We start from the raw sequence: 24,524 nt of genomic DNA, 5'->3' as shown, positions 1-24,524 counted from the left end.
CGATGAGATTAATTAAGATTTATAAAAGAAATGCACTCGTGGTGGAACACGTAGAAGAGTCGTCCAAAAACAACATTTTGCTCGTCTACTATTGTTAAAACTTTCCCATGTGGTACTTCTCTGCCCGCATCTCGTGGTCGTGCGGTAGCGTTCTCGCTTCCCACGCCCAGGTTCCCGGGTTCGATTCCCGGCGGGGTCAGGGATTTTCTCTGCCTCGTGATGGCTGGGTGTTGTGTGATGTCCTTAGGTTAGTTAGGTTTAAGTAGTTCTAAGTTCTAGGGGACTGATGACCATAGAGGTTAAGTCCCATAGTGCTCAGAGCCATTTTTTTTTTTTTTATACTTCTCTGGTATTCTGTGACGGTAACACGGCAAGAACCACAACCCTTATGAGACTAGGATTTGGTGCAGGTTGCTTCACTGAAATGAAGAAGACTGAAGATGTGCCTATTGCTAGTTCTGCTAGCCAGTGAAGGATATTGCCAAAAGGGCATGCTAGAAGGATCAGACTAGAAGAAAAGAGCTACGTGAAGACCAAAAAGGCCAAATGTATGGTTATAGCCAACATAATGAAACTTTTTCTAATTGCTAAGAATAACCGATCACGTTTTGAAAGTGAAAAGTAAATTAGCCTTTGAGAAAACGTTTCTGATGCGGTAGTAGGTACTCTGAAGGCATCCAGCAACTTTGAGGAAAGTATTTGACAAAAAAATTGAAGAAACATGCGGATTATAGTCAATAATATAATGATAGCATGTGAAAAATTTAGTTGAATTGTCTGTCAGATAATAAAAGCTCCATTAGTGTCTACGTATCCACGTATTTTCTCATACGTCCCCCCTTACGAGTTTGGCAGGTTATATCCTCTTACAGCGGGAAACGAAAAACATTCTCGTTTGCGAAAGCGCTATGGAACTGTCAGCAGCTTGTCCATCTAAATAACAGCGAATGTGTGCGAGACACATGTTACGTATACACATACACAGAACACAAACAACGCAGCAAAGTGAGAGAGAGAGAGAGAGAGAGAGAAACGAAATTCGCACTTCTGCAACTGGATCAATAGGCCGCGACGGTGGCGCTAGTCTGGTGGCACGCGGCGGAACTAGCGAAACGAGCCCGGCGCTCTCTCGGGCCGGCTGCTCAGTCGCCCCTGGGACTTGGACGCGCGCGGATCGGCAGAGCGGGCGCGGGTTGGCGGAAGGCGGGCCCGTCCAGACAGTAAACAACACAGGTGTGCGAGAGGCGGCGGACACACGACGGAGGGGCGCGCGCAGAAGGCCTCCGCTGCCCGTAGCGGGAAGCCGTGATCCAGCCATGCGCGATATGGCGGGCAAAATGGCCGAGCTCAAGTTCGAAGCTCCGCTGGCACAGTTCGAGGAGAGCGAAGAGTGGCCCCAAACCACTGGCACGACGGCCCTGTCGGACAACACGAGGCCGGGGGCCGATCCCGCGCCCGACGACAACTTCAACCCGGCCACCAATGGCGAGGGTGGCGGGACCACCACCCCTCCTGGAGAACAGCTGGACAACGACGCGGCCAACAAGCAGTTCCAGGAGCTGCAGCAGCAACAACAGACGACGACCACCACCATCACGGCGGACCCGGCCAGCGTGTCCAGTGACACTTTCAACGAGATGTTCTCCGGGTCACTGGAGGACCTCGTCAACACGTTCGACGAGAAGATCACTCGCTGCTTTTGCAACTACGACGAGAGCGTCGAAAAGCTAGCCCCAGTGCAAGTTCGCAGCCAGGAAGAGATTATGAACGAGTGCCAGTAAGTACCCGCCGACACTATAGCAGCTTTGCTTCCCGCGTCTTAGCTATTATTGTTGTTGTTTCTGTGTTGGCTTCAGTGTAAGAACAGGTTTAATGCAATTCTCCACGCCACTTTATCTTCTGCGTGCCTCTTCATCTCTGCATAACACTAGCAACCTACATCCATTTGAACATGTTTCCTGTACTCGAGACTTGACTAGAATTATTACCCCCCCCCCTCACACACACACACACACACACACACACACACACACACACACACACACACACACACCTCCATTGCCGAACTGCAATTCCTTGACACCTTTTTTTTTTTAGCCAAGTTGCATGATAAAATTCTTTTTCCCTTAATTCTCCGCCCTAGTTACTCAAGCCAAACAACTAATCCTCAGCATTCTTTTGTAGCACATCATCTCAAAACTTTTCATTCTCTTCATGTCTAAACTGACTATCATCCTCGTTGCACTTACATAGTGTCTACATTCAAGAAAAATATTTTCAGAAAAGACTTCCTGACACTAAATTTCTATTTGATGTTAACGAAGTTCTCTTTTTCAGAAATGCTTTCCTCGACATTGCCCAGCTGCATTTTTACCTTCACTAATTCGACCATCATCGGTTATTTTTCTGCTCAAATAGCAAACCTCACTTTTAGTGGCTCATTCCGTAAATTAATTCCTTCAGCATCGCCTAATTGAATTCGACTACAGTCCATTTTCTTTTACTTTTGTTGATGTTTATCTTATAATCTCTCTTCAAGACAATCCGTTCTCTTCAATGGCTCTTCCAAGTCCTTTGCCATCACCAATAGAATTACAATTTCAGTGGCAATGTGGAAAGCTTTTTTTCTTCTCTGTGAACTTACGTTCTCTTCCCAGATATCTCTCTGGTTCCCTTTACTGCATATTAACATTCGGATAAGATTATAACACATGTTGTTGTTGTTGTTGTTGTCGTCGTTGTGTTGGTGGTCTTTAGTCTGAAGACTGGTTTGATGCAGCTCTCCACGCAACTCAGTCTGTTCAAGTCTCTCCATCTCTGCAGAACCACTGCAACATATACCCATTTGAATCAGCTTACTATAGTCAAGAATTTCGACCTACAGAACACAAGATTCAAGTTTGAAACGGTGACATCGTCACAGGGATGTAGCGATCGTAATAGTGTTGGTAAAAAATATATGTTTTTGTCTCGATTACAAATTACTTTTCTTTACAAACGACCCGTTTCAACGTCTTATGCACTAACGTCAAATATAGCAGACTGCTGCTAATGAGACTGCAGTGCACATGGACGTGTCGTACATTTCCAAACATGTTATACATCATAGTGGTACGCAAGGCATCGAAGCCTATCATATATTAATAAAATTCTTTATAACTGAGACGTAAAACGTTTATATTTGTAACAGATTTGTTTTCCCCAGGGACATGTTTCCGGGTAGTCCCTGACCAGAGATCCGCTTGGAGACTATTTCACCTCCCTAATTTTTTACCCATGCGGATGCCGCCACCATGGGACCACACAGTAGACTTGCATGTACTCAGGAAATACAACAGCTGTGGTTTACCCATGCTTTCAGCCAATCACAGTACCAACATAGCAAGACCATGTTGGCCAGTGTTACAAGGCCAGATCTGTCAATTATCCAGGGTGTTGCTGCTCTTCAGCAACCATACATCAGCCTGTTCCCCAGAGGTACCCCTTCCCGTAATGTGGTTGCTCCTCTGGTACAGCTACAGGTATCACTGAGGCTCGCAAGCCGCCCTACCTCTGCAATGTTCATTGTTTGTGACAGATGATGCGACACACGTAGAACATGACAATAAGACCTAAAATAAATATTAACAAACTACAATGAAATTGTGGCGAGTGCAGTTTTAGAGGGGTCATTAATGTTTCAGTTCCACCAGAGCTCTACATCCAGGAACCATAACCTTCCAACAGCTTTTATAGAGATCTTTATCAAGTCGTTGCAGTTACCTTTGATTCCTCCTACTCGGTAATGTGCTACTGTACAGCCTATTATTTGCTCCATATATACTGGTTTATGTGCAGTTTATCCATCCAGAACCGGATGCTTTGCATTTTGCACGGGGTTGAGATGGTTTCAGATTTCATTTGGCAGTTCCACACCAGTTGGCGATATGGCTGACCAGTCTAATTTTCAGGCCTCGTCCCGGATACAGTTTCAAGATCACTATAAAGCGCTCTTCTCAATTGGAAGGCTTTGATCAAGACAGTAGAGATGCGTGTTTTAGATTGAAGCCTGATATGTCATAGGTGAGAAAGAACTTGTTGATTGGAGAGTTTGTAGAAACTGGCCTGTTACACATCGCTCACTGTCTGTTTCTGTCTGAGCTTTAATGGAGCAACATTAATGAGACACGTTAAAATCTGCACCAGTTCCCTGTCTTCATGTCTTAGTAATACAGTGGCGCTTCATCTCAGACGACGACAACAAGCAGTGGAGTGAGAATGAAGTAAGATGTGGAACAGCTCAGTATATCAGTGTCTTCGAGCTGCCAGAAAGTAGCATATATTTCCTCAATAACTCTTTGCCACTGCAAAACCGTAAACACAGCTCCCTTATCTTAAATCACTGACAACGTCTTGGAGAAGCAACAGACTGTTCACCTATTAACTTTAAAATACTGATACCCAGCAGTTTGAAAATCTCGACAGAAGGTCATTTTTGTATGATAATACCAACAATAGCTGCCTAGTACGTATACTTATTCAATCTTACCAGACTAATGTGGTGCATCGTGATTAAAAACATGCTTAAGAAGGGTAGTATACACGTGTTGTGACGTGTGCCATCAAAAATATATAGGACTTACACGCCCTGACGCAAACATAGCTACGGTACAATAAGACGACTCGTAAACCGATAAAATATGTTCAGTGTCCTGGCATTTATCCGTCACTGAATGACAAGCAGATTATAGACTCTTCGCAGATGGTTCAGTTATCTACAAAAAAGTACTGTCTGAAAAAAAGCTGCACAAATATCTCGTCAGATCTTGAAAAGATTACAGAGTGGTGCTAAAGACTGGCAATTGTTTTCGAATGTTCAGGGATATAAAATTCTACACTTTACAAAACGAAAAAAGTTATATCCAATGAGTACATCAGCCAGTCACAACTGGAATCAACAGACGCGCGTACAAACACCTAGGTGCAACAATGTCTGTAGCGATATGAAATGGAACGATGACAAAGGCTCAGACATGGGAAAAGCAGTTGGCAGATTTGGTTTCATTGGTAGAATACCAAGGAAGTGCAGTCAGTGTGTACAATAAACTTCTTACAAACCAGTTGTGCATTACATCTCAGAGTACTGCTCACGTGTGTGGGAACCATCCAAATACACTCCTGGAAATGGAAAAAAGAACACATTGACACCGGTGTGTCAGACCCACCATACTTGCTCCGGACACTGCGAGAGGGCTGTACAAGCAATGACCACACGCACGGCACAGCGGACACACCAGGAACCGCGGTGTTGGCCGTCGAATGGCGCTAGCTGCGCAGCATTTGTGCACCGCCGCCGTCAGTGTCAGCCAGTTTGCCGTGGCATACGGAGCTCCATCGCAGTCTTTAACACTGGTAGCATGACGCGACAGCGTGGACGTGAACCGTATGTGCAGTTGACGGACTTTGAGCGAGGGCGTATAGTGGGCATGCGGGAGGCCGGGTGGACGTACCGCCGAATTGCTCAACACGTGGGGCGTGAGGTCTCCACAGTACATCGATGTTGTCGCCAGTGGTCGGCGGAAGGTGCACGTGCCCGTCGACCTGGGACCGGACCGCAGCGACGCACGGATGCACGCCAAGACCGTAGGATCCTACGCAGTGCCGTAGGGGACCGCACCGCCACTTCCCAGCAAATTAGGGACACTGTTGCTCCTGGGGTATCGGCGAGGACCATTCGCAACCGTCTCCATGAAGCTGGGCTACGGTCCCGTCTTCCGCTCACGCCCCAACATCGTACAGCCCGCCTCCAGTGGTGTCGCGACAGGCGTGAATGGAGGGACGAATGGAGACGTGTCGTCTTCAGCGATGAGAGTCGCTTCTGCCTTGGTGCCAATGATGGTCGTATGCGTGTTTGGCGCCGTGCAGGTGAGCGCCACAATCAGGACTGCATACGACCGAGGCACACAGGGCCAACACCCGGCATCATGGTGTGGGGAGCGACCTCCTACATTGGCCGTACACCACTGGTGATCGTCGAGGGGACACTGAATAGTGCACGGTACATCCAAACCGTCATCGAACCCATCGTTCTACCATTCCTAGACCGGCAAGGGAACTTGCTGTTCCAACAGGACAATGCACGTCCGCATGTATCCCGTGCCACCCAACGTGCTCTAGAAGGTGTAAGTCAACTACCCTGGCCAGCAAGGTCTCCGGATCTGTCCCCCATTGAGCATGTTTGGGACTGGATGAAGCGTCGTCTCACGCGGTCTGCACGTCCAGCACGAACGCTGGTCCAACTGAGGCGCCAGGTGGAAATGGCATGGCAAGCCGTTCCACAGGACTACATCCAGCATCTCTACGATCGTCTCCATGGGAGAATAGCAGCCTGCATTGCTGCGAAACGTGGATATACACTGTACTAGTGCCGACATTGTGCATGCTCTGTTGCCTGTGTCTATGTGCCTGTGGTTCTGTCAGTGTGATCATGTGATGTATCTGACCCCAGGAATGTGTCAATAAAGTTTCCCCTTCCTGGGACAATGAATTCACGGTGTTCGTATTTCAATTTCCAGGAGTGTAGGAGTGACAGGGGATGCTGAACGTAAACAGGGAAGGGAAGCACGAATGGTCACGTCTGTTTGATCCACAGAGATGCTGAAGAAACTGAACTGGCAGGCTCTTTAAGACAGACGTTAACTGTCGCCAAAAGGCCTACTTACAAAGTTTCAAGAACCAGCTTTAAATGGTGACTCTAAGAATGTACTACAACCCCTTCATCTCTCTCCCGTAGCGATCATGACGACCAACAATGTAAGACAAATTACAGCACGCAAATGTAGTCCATTCTTCACTCAGTCCGTATGCAATTCGGACGGAGACGAATTCCAACACGTGGTACCAAGCTAAGTACCCTTTGCCACGCATTTCACGTAGAATTGCAAAGCATGTGTGTAGATGTAGACATGCCAGTATTACGCTGCTAACCACGGAAATAGTGTTTGCCTGGCCCAGCTGCAAAAGTTCCGCTGCTGCCGAAAACAAATTACTGCACGATATCCCACTTAATCGATAGGCTCATCCATTCTGTTTTGGCCCCTCTGGCGGCGTGCTACGGTCCTGTGTCGCGTGGGTCTCTGTGTGTAACAGGACTGCAGATATGTACAGGGAGTGGGCAGAGGTATAAAGAAACCAAAAACTCAACACATTACCACGCGGGAAACTGTTGGCATTCAAAACAGCTACCAGTCGTCTCGTGATGGATAAATACAGGTCCTGTATGGTTTTCAAGGTAATCTTACACTATTCTTCCTGAACGTTCAGGAAACCATGATGCGAAACGCAACTCGCCCTTTTTTCACATGATATCTTGCAAACCATGGATGAAGGGTATCAGACGGATGCCATATTCCTTGACTTCCAGAAAGCGTTTGAGCCGGTGCCCCACTGCAGACTCCTAACTAAGGTACGAGCATATGCGATTGGTTCCAAATATGTGAGTGGCTCGAAGTCTTCTTAAGTAATAAAACCCAGTACGTTGTCCTCGATGGTGAGTGTTCATCGGAGGTGAGGGTATCATCTGGAGTGCCCCAGGGAAGTGTGGTAGGTCCGCTGTTGTTTTCTATCTACATAAATGATCTTTTGGATAGGATGGATAGCAATGTGCGGCTGTTTGCTGATGATGCTGTGGTGTACGGGAAGGTGTCGTCGTTGAGTGACTGTAGGAGGATACGACTTGGACAGGATTTGTGATTGGTGTAAAGAATGGCAGCTAACTCTAAATATAGATAAATGTAAATTAATGCAGATGAATAGGAAAAAGAATCCCGTAATGTTTGAATACTCCATTAGTAGTGTAGCGCTTGACACAGTCACGTCGATTAAATATTTGGGCGTAACATTGCAGAGCGATATGAAGTGGGACAAGCATGTAATGGCAGTTGTGGGGAAGGCGGATAGTCGTCTTCGGTAGAATTTTGGGAAGATGTGGTTCATCTGTAAAGGAGACCGCTTATAAAACACTAATATGACCTATTCTTGAGTACTGCTCGAGCGTTTGGGATCCCTATCAGGTCGGATTGAGGGAGGACATAGAAGCAATTCAGAGGCGGGCTGCTAGATTTGTTACTGGTAGGTTTGATCATCACGCGAGTGTTACGGAAATGCTTCAGGAACTCGGGTGGGAGGCTCTAGAGGAAAGGAGGCGTTCTTTTCGTGAATCTCTACTGAGGAAATTTAGAGAACCAGCATTTGAGGCTGGCTGCAGTACAATTTTACTGCCGCCAACTTATATTTCGCGGAAACACCACAGAGATAAGATAAGAGAGATTAGGGCTCGCTCAGAGGCATATGGGCAGTCATTTTTCCCTCGTTCTGTTTGGGAGTGGAACAGAGAGAGAAGATGCTAGTTGTGGTACGAGGTACCCTCCGCCACGCACCGCATGGTGGATTGCGGAGCATGTATGTAGATGTAGATGTGGATAGCGACCCATGGAACACCACGACATGGCTGTCGAAATCTTCACCGAACCCCCACCACATTTCACTCTCGCGTCGCAAACTCGGTCAGAAGCTGGAAACAGTGTGCAGCAAAACTTGTCCAACAAAATGACTTTCGCCCATTGGCACATAGGCCAGGTTCTTATGACTCCAGCACCATGCTGTTGACGGCATTTGCACCACTGATGGGTGATTTTGGAAGTCCAACTCGCCCGGCATTTCCCCACTTCTGAAGCTCACATCGAATTGTTTTGGTGCTGACAGGCTTTGTGAGTTCGACGCACAGTTCTGCAGTGACTTTTGCAGCTGTCGTCCTCCTATTTGTCATCAGAATCCTCTTCAGTGACCGCCTGTGACTATCATTCAACAACTACTTTCGTCCGCATTGTGACTGAGCGGATAACGTTTATCCGCTTCCCCTGTATAAACGGTGTAAATCTTCGATGTGGTGCCTCTTGAAACACCATACACTTGGACTCCCTTGGTTGCGCACGCAGCCACCGTATGAACGTCAACAACCTGCCCACGTTCGAATTCACTCAGCTCCGACTCAGAACTACACGGAACATTGTTCTGGCCACGACTGAGACTTGCTACACGTTGAGTTCATTGCACAGGTGCCGTTTTGGTGAAATGCAACGGCGCTAGTGTGGCTGGCATCTGCATTTATGTTCAAGAAGGTATTTCTCGCGGGGTTTTCTTATTTTTGTCCAACCCCTGTAAGTGCGAATAGACAAAAAATATTTTTTCTAGGTTATACTAAACCTTAAAATGCCGGAATATGTTCCAAATTTACGGAGAAATAGTGTAAGCTATAAGAAAAGACGGGTAATACACAATATGCCTAAGAACCAAGAGGTACAGTAACAATTGAAGAAGTAAGTGTTCGGATTAAAAGTGTGTTAAGACACGGATGCAGTCTTTGTACCTAACTATTCAATCGGTTCATCCAAGAAGGAACGACTGATGCATACACTACTGGCCATTAAAATTGCTACACCAAGAAGAAATGCAGATGATAAACGGGTATTCATTGGACAAATATATTATACTAGAACTGACATATGATTACATTTTCATGCAGTTTGGGTGCATAGATCCTGAGAAATCAGTACCCAGAACAACCACCTCTGGCCGTAATAACGGCCTTGAGACGCCTGGGCATTGAGTCAAACAGAGCTTGGATGGCGTGTACAGGTACAGCTGCCCATGCAGCTTCAACATGATACCACAGTTCATCAAGAGTAGTGACTGGCGTATTGTGACGACCATGGTCTACTGCTCGGCCACCATTGACCAAACGTTTTCAATTGTTGAGAGATCTGGAGAATGTGCTGGCCAGGGCAGCAGTCGAACATTTTCTGTATCCAAACACGGATGCAACCATCATTATGCTGTAAACAAAACCCGGGTTCATCAGAAAAAATGACGTTTTGCCATTCGTGCAGCCAGGTTCGTCGTTGAGAACACCATCGCAGGCGCTCCTGTCTGTGATGCAGCGTCAAGGGTAACCGCAGCCACGGTCTCCGAGCTGATAGTCCATGCTGCCGCAAACGTCGTCGAACTGTTCGTGCACATGATTGTTGTCTTGCAAACATCCCCGTCTGTTGACTCAGGGATCGAGACGTGGCTGCACGATCCGTTACAGCCATTCAGATAAAATGCCTGTCATCTCTACTGCTAGTGACACGAGGCCGTTGGGATCCAGCACGGCGTTCCGTATTACCCTCCTGAACCCACCGATTCCATATTCTGCTAACAGTTATTGGATCTCGACCAAAGCGAGCAGCAATGTCGCGATACGATAAACCGCAATCGCGATAGGCTACAATCCGACGTTTATCAAAGTCGGAAACGTGATGGTACGCATTTCTCTTCCTTACACGAGGCACCACAACAACGTTTCACCAGGCAACGCCGGTCAACTGCTGTTTGTGTATGAGAAATCGGTTGGAAGCTTTCCTCATGTCAGCACGTCGTAGGTGTCGCCACCGGTGACAACCTTGTGTGAATGCTCTGAGAAGCTAATCAGTTGCATATCACAGCATCTTCTTCTGTCGGTTAAATTTCACGTCTGTAACACGTGATCTTCGTGGTGCAGCAATTTTAATGGCCAGTAGTATAAGATAGGTTCATGAGTGTGATTAAAAGTCAGGATAAAAGAATATCAACGATAAGGTTCGCTGGTGACGAGGTGTCCTCACTGCCAGCGAGAGACAATCACAGGACATACTGAACGAAATAAACAGGCCTACTGAGTGTATAGTATGGGCTGAGAATAAAGCAAAGAAAGACGAAAGTGATGAGCAGAGCCAGAAATGACAGTAATGATAAAATTTCGGACTACGAAGTCGACAAACTGCTGGAACTCTGCTACCGTAGAAGCAAAAAAACACATGATGTGCAAAAGGAGGAGGACGTAAAAACTTGACTAGCACAGGGAAACAAGGACAACCCAGAGCAAAATTAGTCTACTAGTATCAAACATCTTCCTTAATTTCAAGAAGGGATTTCTGAGCATATAGATCTGCAGCACAGAGTTGTATGGAAGTGAGTCGTGGGTTCTGGGAAAACAGGAGTATCGAAGTTTGTGAGATGTGGTGCTACAGAAGTACCGCTGTTCTGACCTCAAACGGGACAGTCGGGACCGACCGACCGCCGTGTCACCCATCAGGAAATGACGTTACTTGGATGCAGTGATCTGTAGTCAGCACACCGCTCTGCCCAGCGTTGACGGGTTGGCAGACGTGGAGCCGCTACTGCGCTGGCAAGTAGCTCCTCAGTTCGCACCACGATGCTGAGCGGGATCCGTTCCATTCCACCCACCAAGGAAAAATCCTTGGCTGTAATGGGAATCGAATCCGGCTCTTCCGCATGGCAAGCACCTGCACTTTCCGCTCGTCTACAGAGATGGGCGGAAGTGTGCTGTGATCATAACAGGCTGTGGCTTTTTGTTTTTTGAAAGTTGTCAACACTGAGTGCTCCAAATGGGGGGGAGGGGGAAATCCCCTGACCAGGAACACGCAGTAGCGTCCAGTTCCGTGAAAGACGTCTGTAAGCAATCCCGCCCATTGCGAGCCCTTTGCTGTCATCCGCTTCCTACTCGCAGAAAGTGTTATGAACTGGTAGAGCGTGTTTAAGTGGTGTAGGGAGTTTAGTGAGGGCATAGAAATGTTCGAGACGAACAGAGGCGTGGAAGACCTTCCTTTTTGACTGATGATTTGGTGAAAAAAATCGAGGAAACTGTTCGTGAAGACCTCTGGCTGACAGTGTATGGAATTTCTGCGATGTTTCCACATCTGTATTATATGATGCAAAGAAACGCTGGGCTTTAAGAGACAGTGCGTAATATGGATCCCAAAACAGCTGAAAGAGCAGCACAAGAAATATCGGATCAATAGCGCTAGCCGGCCGGAGTGGCCGAGCGGTTCTAGGCGCTACAGTCTGGAACCGCGTGACTGCTACGGCCGCAGGTTCGAATCCTGCCTCGGGCATGGATGTGTGTGATGTCGTTAGGTTAGTTCTAGGGGACTAATGACCGCAGAAGTTAAGTCCCATAGTTCTCAGAGCCATTTGAACCATTTCTGAACAATAGCGCCCTCGAGTTTCTTGAGCAGCTTGAATTGGAAGGTGCGAATTTTCTGAGCTCTGTTGTGACTAAAGATGAAATGTAGGTGGCTCATTACAGGCCTGAGAGCAAAAGACACTCGTCAGGGTGGCGTCACAGCAATTATCCATCTGCTAAAAAATTCAAAACCACAATTTCAGCCAAAAAATTACGGCCTCTGTGTTTAGGGACTGAAAGGGCAATATTCGGACGAATTTCTGCCTCACGAGGAGACGGTCAATGCACAACGATATTTTGAGACCCTAAAAGCACTCAAAAGGAGCGTTCAAAACAAAAGGAGGGGAATGCTGGCGAGGGGAACGTGCTTGTCACACGACAACAGCCTCAGCCACCAAGGCGCTCTTGAACACATTTTGTTGGGATGTTTTGAATCACTCCCCGTATTCCCCTGACTTGGCGAGTTCAGATGTCATCTTTTCACTTCCGTGAAAGCACACGTAAATGAAGTCAGATTTTCATCCGACGAGCAGGTGCAGAAAGAGGTCGTGGAAGGACGGAAGGAACTGGAGGGATAGTTCTTCGAGGAGCGCATAAAGAAGTTTGCGGCACGTCTCGCCACATGCATTGAACATGACGGCGGTTATATGGAAAAATAGTCAGTCAACAAGTGTATCAACAATATCCCGTAATTTTTTTTTCAAATACACTTTTTTTTAAAAAAGAATATGAAAATTTAGTACGCTTACTTTCTGAACATGCCTCATATAAGGATGTTGAAATTACGCGGACTGATAAGATGTGAGGATATTCTGCACATAACCAGCGATGAAAGGAGCGTATGGAAAACATTGATAGGAACAAAGGACTGGGTAATAGGACATGTGTTAAGAAGGGAGCGGGTTCGTATATGAAAACCGCATACTATTTTAAAAATACATCAAATCAACAATTTTGAAGATACGGCAATGAAATTTTGTACCACGCCTTACATGAAATTAACACTTTGACTGTTAACTACTTTGGAGTATATACATTTAACTTTATCGTGGAATTTAAAAAATTTTCTTTCAAAAAATAGTATATATACATTTTTCTCGGCAATTACTCGAGAGATCTCTACAAAATTTTCTCTGTTTGATCTCTTTGCGTATAGTAAACTTCTCGCATGAGGGTTTCTTAATATATCGAACAGGAGAATTTTAATATTTTTGTATTATGATTCTGTAAGTATAATATAAAATTTATGCAACATTCCAAGCACTTTGGTCCATATGTCACTCTGCACTCAGAATTTCAAAATTTACTCTTGCGATTTATGGGGTTTATTGAAATAAGTGTACAAAGTCTCGTACTTCTAGCCTTCATAGATTCTGATAAAAAGGTGCATAAACTTTAACAAACGTAATTTCCAGGAAATTAAATTTAAAAATCAAGCTAACGTTTTCTCTTATGTCACCTCAGTCAGGAAGCTCCACATTTGTACTGAGGGTCGTCTTTCCCTTCAGGGCTTCTCTTCTGGTTTCTTGTTTCCTGCCCTCATTCCTTTACCAGGTCTTCAACTGACTTTTCAGTTGCAGAAAGATGCTGTAAATCTCTTTTCTCAAGATTTCTTGAATGAAACTTTCTAGCTTAACGCCCATTCTCCTTAATATCTTCATCCTGCATGAGTTTTCATCACTAAATACGAGAACTGCGTCATAAGTTGCATCTTTGGCAGATGAAAATGTGGTTTTGGGCATCGTTTCGGTGTGAGTCAGGAGCACGGAGATACGGAACGGAGCCACAGATAATCTATAAAACTAAAAGGTGTATACCACAGCCTTCTGGAAGTATCCCGGACGAGATTGCTTGAAAGTAATCCACGGAATCTTTGTTCATCGAGCTAATATTGAAGTGTTGCGTCGAAAAGTGGGCGTGACAGAAAAGTTGCGTCATACACTTAATTATTTTTTAAGCACGTCGGATGCTATTTCATCACTGAAGCTTCGTGAACTTATTGCCCACGAGTTCTACTAATAAAAAATAAATTGAAAATTGACATTCTCGTTCAGTTTCATAAACGTCCCACGTTAAGACAGCAGACAATACTATCCACGATACAAGAGGGAGCTGCAGAGGGTAAAAACTGTTGGGGAAGGCAGAGGTTAGAATATACCCAGCAAGTAATTGACGATGTAAGTTGCAAGTGCTGCCCTGAAATGACGAGGTTGGCACGGGAGAGGAATTCGTGCCGGGTCGCATCAAACCAGTCAGATGACTGATAAGCCCCAAAAAGAAAATTCAAACTTTATGGCAACCCGTCAGAGACGCTGTGTTACATTGATCATGTAAAAAGAGCTGCCATTCATTACAGCAAGATAAAAATGAACGAAAGGATTATGAAGAATATGGAATGGTACTACGAAGCCGTGTTCTCTCTGCCACTCACCGTGCGTGTCTTACAGAGTTCAGATACAGCTGTAGATGGGATCACGTGACTCGCCATCATTCACAGCGTCTTTCCGGAAGGCGTAATCGGACGCTTAGGCCGCATAAGAAGTGGCGGAGGCGAGAAACTTCTGTTGGGAAGAATACCCGCTTTCAGCCATTCGATGAATAATGTCCGTTGGCCGAGATGTCGCTGTGAATAATTCATGCCCGTCTCCCTGCGGAGGCCTGCGAAATATTTGCTATGCATGAGCCGCGCCCTGTTTCGGACAAGACAAAGAGCGAGTCTTCTGAGGATCCCTCTCGTCACTAATAGAGGTGTCATTTCCACAACACAAGCAAACTGTGCAATGCCACGACGATAGTTTTGATACTCATCTAATGCATATTATTAATGTAGGTTAATTCTTAGAAAGAAGAAAACAGCATTATCGTCCGTTTTCGATTTTTATTATTCCACTGTGGCGAAGTATTTTTGGTGTGTTGTTGCCGTCGATAATGTAAAGTGTATCTTGAAAATCATGTGAACAGCCGTCTGATGATGAACATGCCAGTTCGAAACCGGTAACGGTGCTATTTACCTAAATAAATAGCAGTATTAATAGTGGCTGGTTGCTGTTTTCTTCTTTGTGAGAATTAACCTACATTAACTGTACACAGCCACGGTCTCACCATGTCAGTTTTAGACAAAATAGCATATTATTGTTCCATAAAAACACGGGAGAACTGCCGGATATCAGTAACGTCCTGCCACGATATTTCGGCGCAGAGTCTTCTGTCCATCTTCAGGTGAGTGCCACATCACATCTAGCATATTATTAATTTTTGAAATAATGTCTCGAAGAGAATAACAGAAAATAATACTTCGGTTTGCTGCAGAATCCTGGAACGTATTCTCAGTTCGAATGTAATAACCTTTCTTGAGACCGAAAAACTTATGTCCACGAATCAACATCGTTTCAGAAAACATCGCTCGTGCGAAACTCAGCTTGCCCTTTCCTTACATGATATACCACGAACTATGGATGGAGGGCAACAGGCAGATTCCAGATTTCCAAAAAGCGTTTGACACCGTGTCTCACTGCAGACTGTTAAAGAAGGAATGGACATATCGAGTGGGTTCACAGATTTTGAGTGGCTCGAAGAACGTCTGTTGTTCTCTGTGATTTGGCGGACAGGTTGGCAGCAGTCTACGGTTGTTTGCTGATGATGCCGTGGTGCACGGGAGGGATCATCATTGAGTGACTGAAGAAGTAGATGACTTAGACAAAATTGCTAGTTGGTGTGGTCAATGGTAACTAGCTCTAAATGTAGAAAAATGTACCTTAATGCGGTTGAGTAGGAGAAACAAACCCGTAGTTTTCGGATACAGCATTAGTAGTAGCCGGCTTGACAGAGTCCGTCGTTTAAATATCTGTGCGTAACGTTACAAAGCGACATGTAATGGAACGAGAATGTAACGGCTGTGGTAGGAAAAGCGGATGGTCGATTTCGGTTTATTGGGAGAATCCTAGCAAAGTGTGTGGTTTTTCTGTAAAGGAGACTGCACATAGGACGCTAGAGAGGCCTATTCTTGAGTACTGTTCGAATGTTTGGGATCCATACCAGGTAGGATTAAAGGAAGATATCGAAGCAGCTCAGAGGCGGGCTGCTAGATTGGTTAACGGTAGGTTCGAACAACACGTATGTGTTGCGGAGATGCTTCAGGAACTCAAACTTCCCTGGAGGGAAGGCGACGTTCTTTTCGAGAAACACTATTGAGAAACTTTAGAGAACCGGCATTTGAAGCCGACTGCCGAACGATTCTACTGCCGCCAACATACATTGCGCAGGACCACGAAGATAAGATGCAAGAAAGAAGGCCTAATACGGAGGCATATAGAAAGTCGTTTTTCCTTCGTCCTATTTGCGAGAGGAACAGGAAAGGAAATGACTAGTTGTTGTACAGGGTGCCCCCCGCCACACGCCGTAAGGTGTTTTGCAGAGTACCGATATAGATGTAGAAGCCACTTCTAAACAGCTTCCTACACTTTGGATTGCACTATTAATATCAGTACTTTCTTTTATATTTTATTTAAAACATAATTATTACAGAATAATTGCACACCTCCTTGGTAATACGAGGGATGATTAACGAAAATGGAGACTGATTTTTTTTCACAAGTGTTTATTACTCCATTTCAATGTTTGCACGAGCTTCTTCAGAGTACTCCCTTCCTATCTGAATGCACTTTCTATAGCTTCTCTGCTAGTCTTCGAACACATGGTGCAGGCCATTCTTTGTCAGGTGCTTAAGAATCTCTTCATTTTTCTTTAGCACTGCCTCGGAGTTCTCAAGTCGAATGCCCCGAAACTTTTGCCTTTAGTGATGGAAATTAAAAAAGAAATCACAGCCTGCAAGATCGGGACTATGAGACGGATGCGGTACACATGTAATGTTGAACTGAGCCAGAAAAGGCATGACTTGATTTGTGATGTGAGGCCGTGCGTTGTCATGATGAAGTCGCCACCCAGTCCGAGAAAGTTCTGGTCATTTCCCTGCGATGGAGGGGGGGGGGGGCGGGGGGGAGGAACTGGATGCTGGTAACACACATATATAAAATGTGTCTGAATTGTTTATTTTACGTTATTCCATGCATTTATTTACAGACTTCCCTTCTTTCTGCAAAGGTTCAATCGATTTTTCATACGTAAAGAATTCTCTACTGTTAAAACTAAAATTCACAGCCACTTACTGTTCTGCTTTTATAAGCTCGGTTTAACGTTTGTTGCGCATATTTGTCCATTTATCGTTCATTGGAGGAAAAACTATTTCTGATTCAGAATCTGCACCTAGAATGTTTAATACAAACACACCTACTTTCAGTAAATTTGGAAGCTGAACGTTTGTGGCTCTCCAGTACACAAAACGTTTACCCACCTTCTGTCACTTTTACTAATCAGACCCTTGGCTGCCACAAAAGTTTCCGTTATACTAACATCAGAGCGTTCTAAACATTAGAAAAATCTAAAAGAAGCAAGAAAGAGAAAGTATTAAATAAATATACAAATACATGTCTTTCATTGTCCTCAGAATTATTAAAAATATCCTGTTGGAGGAACATCCGCAAATGAACATTATACCAGTTGTGTAACAATAAAGAAAAAGAACTTTACAACTGTAGAGGTATTTTCAACCTCTGGCATTGAAAATATCTTTAGAGCTTTGAGACAATCGTTACTACTTTTCATGTAAATTTTAATGAGTTCCCAGTTTGTAATGATTTTGTCAACTGTTAATGCTAAAAAAAGCCATCTAGTTGTTCCATGTCGCATTTCACTCCATTGCACGTCTACAAATTCAAAAAAGGTATTTAGAACTTCCCTTCGTTTTGCAGAATACGATTTTAGGATAAAATTTTCGAGATCAACTTTTAGGATATCACAGGCACGTATTGTGCAAAATGCAGGACTCGGTACCTGACAAAAAAAAAAAAAAGCTTTGGAATTTTCCGGGAAATGCAACCTGTACGGAGCCAAAAAATTCGGAACGTCCCGCTGAAATCGACTCATTTGGAAACATTATCCGGACCAGCAACCAGAGGAACCAGCGACTTACAACAGAAAACAAGTTAAACTTTTCGTTTTGATGCACTCCCGAGTTCCGTTGTACCTTAATGTAGACTGTTAAGACACTGACTGAAAACGACAATTTTCAATTTATTTTTTTTTATTTGTTAGTAGAATTTGTGTGCAATAAGTTCGCAAAGTTTCAATGGTGAAATCACATCCGAAATGCTTGAAAAATAATTAAATACGTGACGCGATCTCCGTGCCACGCCCACTTTTTGAAGCAATACTTCGGTACTAGCTCGGTGAACGACGATTCGGTGGATTACTTTCCAGCGGGATACATGCAGAAGGCTCTTTGGCTTTATAGACCATCTGTGACTGTGTTCGGTATCTTAGAAACAATAAGAAACCAGCTGTTTTGTTTATGAAGAAGCAATTCTTCCTTTTTTCCTTATGCTGCTGACGGATATTTAACGAAGTGTTCGATTCTTGTATTGAATGATGCGAACGCAGAGAAGCTGAAGGTATTAGAGAGAAAGGGCGTTAAGATACGAAATTACACTCGAGACATCTTTAGAAAAATAGATTTACAGCGCCTCTGTGCAACTGAAAATTCAGTTGAAGACCTCGTAAAGGCAAGAAGGCAGAAAACAAGAGAAACCAGGAGAGAAGCCTGAAGGGAAAGAGGATCCTGAGTACAAATCTGGGGCCTTCGGAAGAGGTAATATAAGAAAAAAAACGTTAGGTTCATTTGTAAATTGCATTTCCTGAAAATTGTTTTTTTTTAAGTGTATGTACAGCTTTCTCAATATTTTGTACACTTATTTCTATAAACCCAATAAATGTTGTATCAAGAATAAACTTCTTAAATTCTGAGATCAGCCTAGATATGGGGCAAAGTGCTTGGAGTGTTGCATGAATTTCTACATCTACATCTACATGGATACTCTACAAAACACATTTAAGTGCCTGGCAGAGAGTTCATCGAACCACCTTCACAATTCCGTACGAGCTCTGATTTCCCTTATTTTATCGAGGTGATCGTTCCTCCCTATGTAGGTCGGTGTCAATAAAATATTTTCGCATTCGGAGGAGAAAGTTGGTGATTGGAATTTCGTGCGAAGATTCCGTCGCAACGAAACACGCCTTTCTTTTAACGATTTCCAGCCCAAATCCTTTATCATTTCGGTGACACTCTCTCCCATATTTCGCGATAATACAAAACGTGCTGCCTTTCATTGAACTTTTTCTATGTATTCCGTCAGTCCTATCTGGTAAGGATCCCACACCGCGCAGCAGTATTCTAAAAGAGGACGGACAAGCGTAGTGTAGGCAGTCTCCTTAGTAGGTCTGTTACATTTTCTAAGTGCCCTGCCAATAAAACACAGTCTTTGGTTAGCCTTCCCCACAACATTTTCTATGTGTTCCTTCCAATTTAAGTTGTTCGTAATTGTAATACCTAGGTATTTAGTTGATTGATAATTTCATATTAGACTCACAGAATTATAATCACAAATTATTAAATGGTTCAAATGGCTCTGAGCACTATGCGACTTAACTTCTCAGGTCATCAGTCGCCTAGAACTTAGAACTAATTAAACCTAACTAACCTAAGGACATCACACACATCCATGCCCGAGGCAGGATTCGAACCTGCGACCGTAGCGGTCGCTCGGTTCCAGACTGTAGCGCCCAGAACCGCACGGACACTCCGGCCGGCCCACAAATTATTAAAATCCTCCAATTCGATATATTCAAAACCTGCACAAGAGAAACTTGCTGTATCCAAAGAGATTGTTGTTGTTGTTGTTGTTGTGGTCTTCAATCGAGAGACTGGTTTGATGCAGCTCTCCATGCAACCCTATCCTGTGCAAGCTTGTTCATCTCCCAGCACTTTCCGCAACCTACATACTTCTGAATCTGCTTAGTGTATTCATCTACGATTTTTACCCTCCACGCTGCCCTCCAATGCTAAGTTTGTGATCCCTCGATGCCTCAGAACATGTCTTGCAAACCTGTCCCTTCTTCTTTTCAATTTGTGCCACAAACTCCTTTTCTCTCCAATTCTATTCAATACCTCCTCATTAGTTATGTGATCAACCCATCTAATCTTCAGCATTCTTCTGTAGCACCACATTTCGAAAGCTTCTATTCTCGCAAAGAGATTACACAGAGAAAATTTTGTAGAAATCTCTTGAATCGTTTCTAAGAAAAAGGTACATGCGTTATTTTTTTGAAAATAAAAAATGCTAGATACATTCGATCCAAGGAACTTAATCGTAAATTGTTAATTTCATGTTAAGTATGGTACAAAATTCCATTGCCGTATCTTCAAAATTGTGAACTAGGTGCATATTTTAAACAGTATGTGCTTTCCACGCACGTTCCCCCTTAAGGCCTGTAAATCGGATGACGCTTTTTGAAACGCAGTGTATTTTCGTCTAGAGTTTGTTACACGAGATCATAAGGAACAGGGCGTTTTGATCACTGCTCTCCCCAAACACGGCTGCAGTGACTTCAGGGGCGGTGCAGGAGGGTCAGAAGTAGAGATGGGGGATCCGCTCTTGAACTAATTCATAGAGTTGAATCTTTCAAAGGAGTGAACAATCAGTAATTCAGAAAAAAAGAACGGTAGCTCCAAACGTTTCCCATGGCAGTGAGAGAGAGAGAGAGAGAGAGAGAGAGAGAGAGAGACGGAGCATATCAGCAGCGCCTCTGCTGGTCAGAGCACAGTGCACGCCACACAACACAGCCAGCGCCGGCCTCTGCCCTGCTTCTACCTTGGCTGCCTGCATTGTGCAGTGCCCCATTGGATTTTGTGTTTCACATATGCCGTGCCGTCTCTGTGCGTCGTCTGCCGTGTGCAGTGTCTGGCGCAGCTTAACTTCGCATCGCACTCTGTCGGCGATCGTTTCAGTCGCACGTCCTGCCCTCTGGGCAGTTGATGCGAGCAACAGGACAGAGAGCCACCTAGCGGATAACATAGGAACTACTTGCAAAAACCTGCTCGCAAGGGAACCGACGATTTGGCTCGGAGCGGGTGAGCTCCCCCCACCCTCGGAACTCGCCCGCTCAACGCTCACCCCACCGTCTCGACTCTAGCCAGAGCGTTGAGCAAAGCGACTCAGGTGTCACTCTGGTCTCTGCGGTCTCAGCTCATGCAGTAATACAGCTCGCGGCTCGACCTGCTCGACTCAGCGCCTCTGCATCGGAGTTCCTCTCTACTGGATATTGTTCTTCGTAGTAATACCGCTATGTATATTACATTATTATGTTATGGATACATCAATCGTTTTTATTTTATTTTTATTTGTTTAAACTGATTAGATTAGGTTCCTGATGACTCCTCTTACCATAGGATTTTTATTATGGATACTCGAATTTACGCCTTAATTACGAGCGAACCGATAAACGTATCGCAAAATGTGATACACCAATATTTTCCTTGTTTTATTCTGCGTAAGGCTATATGCAGCACTTTCGTTTTACAGTCAAATTTATATTTTTTTTTTCTTATTCTGGTACGGATTTTGCGATTTTAGGCGTCTTCGGAAGGAAACGTTCACTTTAAAAATATATGGCTTGCGATGTATTTGTATGAGGTTAATGAAATTTTAATACATTATAGCCAAATATATTGTTAATGTAAATCTCAAGTTACAACATTTTCCGATCACCCAAAAAACCACGATAGTGCAAAATAAATCAATAATCAAAAACTTTGTTATATCGTGGAAATTTCAATAAACAATACAAAATTCTTACTCATTATCTGTGTTACTTCAAAATAGGATCAAATAAGATCAAAATACAGGTATAGTACTGGAATAAACCAAGTTTAAAGGGCAATGTGCCTTCCATTTATTTTCTATTGTAAGTGAGTGGTGAGTCATGAAAAAGAGCTAATTCATTTCAGGGAGCGAACAGTTCTGATCCAATCTCTGAAAAGAACAGTTTTGCCCATCTCTAGTCAGAAGTGCCAGAACGGAGCGGCTGCCGCGGCGTTTGTTGACGGCTGAGCCACGGGTTGCCGTGTCCGACATTAAGAGACTGTTTGTGGCGCCAAGGTGGAGATATGACAGGTGTCCGCTCTCCCTTTACGAGTAGCGGCGAGACAAAGGCCGCCAGTGCTTCTCGCAGACGACGGATCGGGCCAAACAAAAGGGCGGCAGCAGAGGCGTCGAGAAATTGTGCAGCCTTCCACAAGGCGGCATCTCAGTGCGACTCAAGGATAGAGGCACCGTGTGAGGAAAGCTTATACAGAGGGTGTAACCAGAAAGCACGTTCCGCTTGGTAATACACTGAAGCGCCTAATAGGCAAGCCGATAGGCATGCATATACAGATACAGAGATACGTAAACAGGCAGAATACGGCGCTGCGGCCGGTAACGGCTATGTAAGGCAAGTGTCTGGCGCAGTTGTTAGATCGGTTACCGCTTCTACAATGGCATGTTATCAAGATTTAAGTGAGTTTGCACGTGGTGTTATAGCCGGCGCACGAGCGATGGGACACAGCATCTCGGAGGTAGCGATGAAGTGGGGATTTTCCCTTACGACCATTTCTCGAATATCAGAAACACGGTAAAACATCAAATCTCCGACATCGCTGCGGCCGGAAAAAGATCCTGCAAGAACGGGACCAACGACGACTGAAGAGAATCCTTCAACATGACAGAACTGCAAGCCTTCCGCAAATTGCCACAGATTTCAATGCTGGGCCAAGTCTCAGCGTGCGAACCACTCAACGAGACATCATCGATATGGGCTTTCCCATCCTAAGGCGTACTGCTGTGCTCATGACGAGTGGTGCACGACACAAAGCTTCATTTTTCGCCAGGGCTCGTCAACACCGACATTGGACTGTTGATGACTGGAAACATCTTGCCTGGTCGGTCTCGTTTCAAATTGTATCGAGCGGATGGACATGTACGGGTATGGAGACAACCTCATGAATCCACGGATCCTTCATGGCAGCAGAGGAGGTTTCAAGCTGCTGGAGGCTCCGTAATGGTGTGAAACGTGCGCAGTTCGAGTGACATGGGACACCTGATATGTCTAGATACGACTCTGACAGGTGACACGTACCTAAGCATCCTGTCTGATCTCCTGCATCCATTCGTTGTGCATTCCGACGGACTTGGGCAATTCCAGCAGGACAATGCGACACCCCATACGTCCAGAATTGCTACAGAGTGGCTCGGGGAACACTCTTCTGAGTTTAAACACTTCTGCTTGCCACCAAACTGCCCACACATCAACATTATTAAGCACATCTGGGATGCCTTGCAACGTGCTGTTCAGAAGAGATTTCCACCCCCTCGTACTCTTATGGATTTATGAAGAGCCCTGCAGGATACAAGGTGTCAATTTCCTCCAGCAATACTTCAGACATTATTTAAGTCCATGCCACTTCGTGTTGCGGCACTTCTGCGTACTTGTGGGGGCCCATACGATATTAGGCAGGTGTACCAGTTTCTGGGCTCTTCCTTGTAAAAACAAGAAGAGTAGAGACATGGGAAAACTATTTATCGAGTAAAAAATAAAATCTTAAACTATCATTCCACATAGCTTCCACCGATTTTGCACGTAGCTGTCACATCTTCTTGTATGCCTTGCACGTAGAAAGTTACTGCCTGTGTTGTCAACCGTGTGACGTCATCATAGTCTAATTACTTATCGTGACAAGATCAGGGCCGCCAGGTGCTGGCTTACATCCAACCACACATTCTACATAATGTACGAGGGCGTGGTGAAAAGCAATGGCTCCTAATTTTGTACGTGAAAACCCAAGGGTCTCCGGAAAGCCCTATCTTCCCAATGTTAGAATAGCGCTTATCAATTACATGTTTTCTCAGAAAGTATTTGAGGTAGGAAATCGAAATTTTTACAAGTTATTTACTAGAGTATTGGCTACAACTTAACACAGGGATTTTTAAAAATTTTAATTCAGTTGTTAGAAACTATTTTTTCTATTGTAATGAAAATTCACTACTTTTTTGTGCAGTTTTTTGTTTATAAATTCTACAGTATAAACGTATTTGCAAAACACGCTGTGTTAAATTGCGCAGAAGGGACTGTGGAACATTTCCTGAAAATTTGAAGCAAATTGTTGTGGTAGATCCTGAGAAAACATGTAATTTGTATGAAAAAATAAAACTTTTGCGAATAGAGCGACAAAGTTTGGATTACTTTCTTAGTGCATTCCAGGTGCATCATCTGCAAACTAGTCCTCCAGCGTCCTCTTTGTCCTTCTCCTGTTCTCTGCGGCTCGTATTTCTAGGCTATGTACAGCCCTGTCATCATCCCGCAGACGTTCCTCGTCTAAAGCAAGCATCGTTCGTACCATGTTGAAACCTATCTTCATTCTCATATTCCAAAATACATTGCACCTTACAACGTTGCCATCATTGAAAGTAGCAACAGCATTGTACACACCAAAGTGGAGTGTTTCTGTTCCAACAAACACGGTCTTGGGAATTCTTTTTCCACAGTTGAAGTG

At 44.5% G+C, this 24,524-nt stretch overlaps 1 protein-coding gene across 1 annotated transcript in view; it reads left to right on the top strand.

The window, feature by feature from the left end:
* Positions 1–1,144: 1,144 nt before the first annotated feature.
* LOC126210099 (fasciculation and elongation protein zeta-2) overlaps positions 1,145–24,524 on the top strand; it is a 465,381-nt gene continuing 442,001 nt past the window's right edge. The window contains exon 1 of the mRNA XM_049939235.1: positions 1,145–1,777. Within this exon, the coding sequence (XP_049795192.1) occupies positions 1,317–1,777 (461 nt within the window). The 5' untranslated portion in view covers positions 1,145–1,316. The remainder of the gene's footprint in view (positions 1,778–24,524) is intronic.

This window comes from Schistocerca nitens, chromosome 10 (assembly GCF_023898315.1).
Source record: "Schistocerca nitens isolate TAMUIC-IGC-003100 chromosome 10, iqSchNite1.1, whole genome shotgun sequence".
In the NCBI taxonomy this organism is placed as follows: Eukaryota; Metazoa; Arthropoda; class Insecta; order Orthoptera; family Acrididae; genus Schistocerca; species Schistocerca nitens.
The sequence above is the reverse complement of the archived record's forward strand: the minus strand, read 5'-3'. Positions and strand labels throughout refer to the sequence as shown.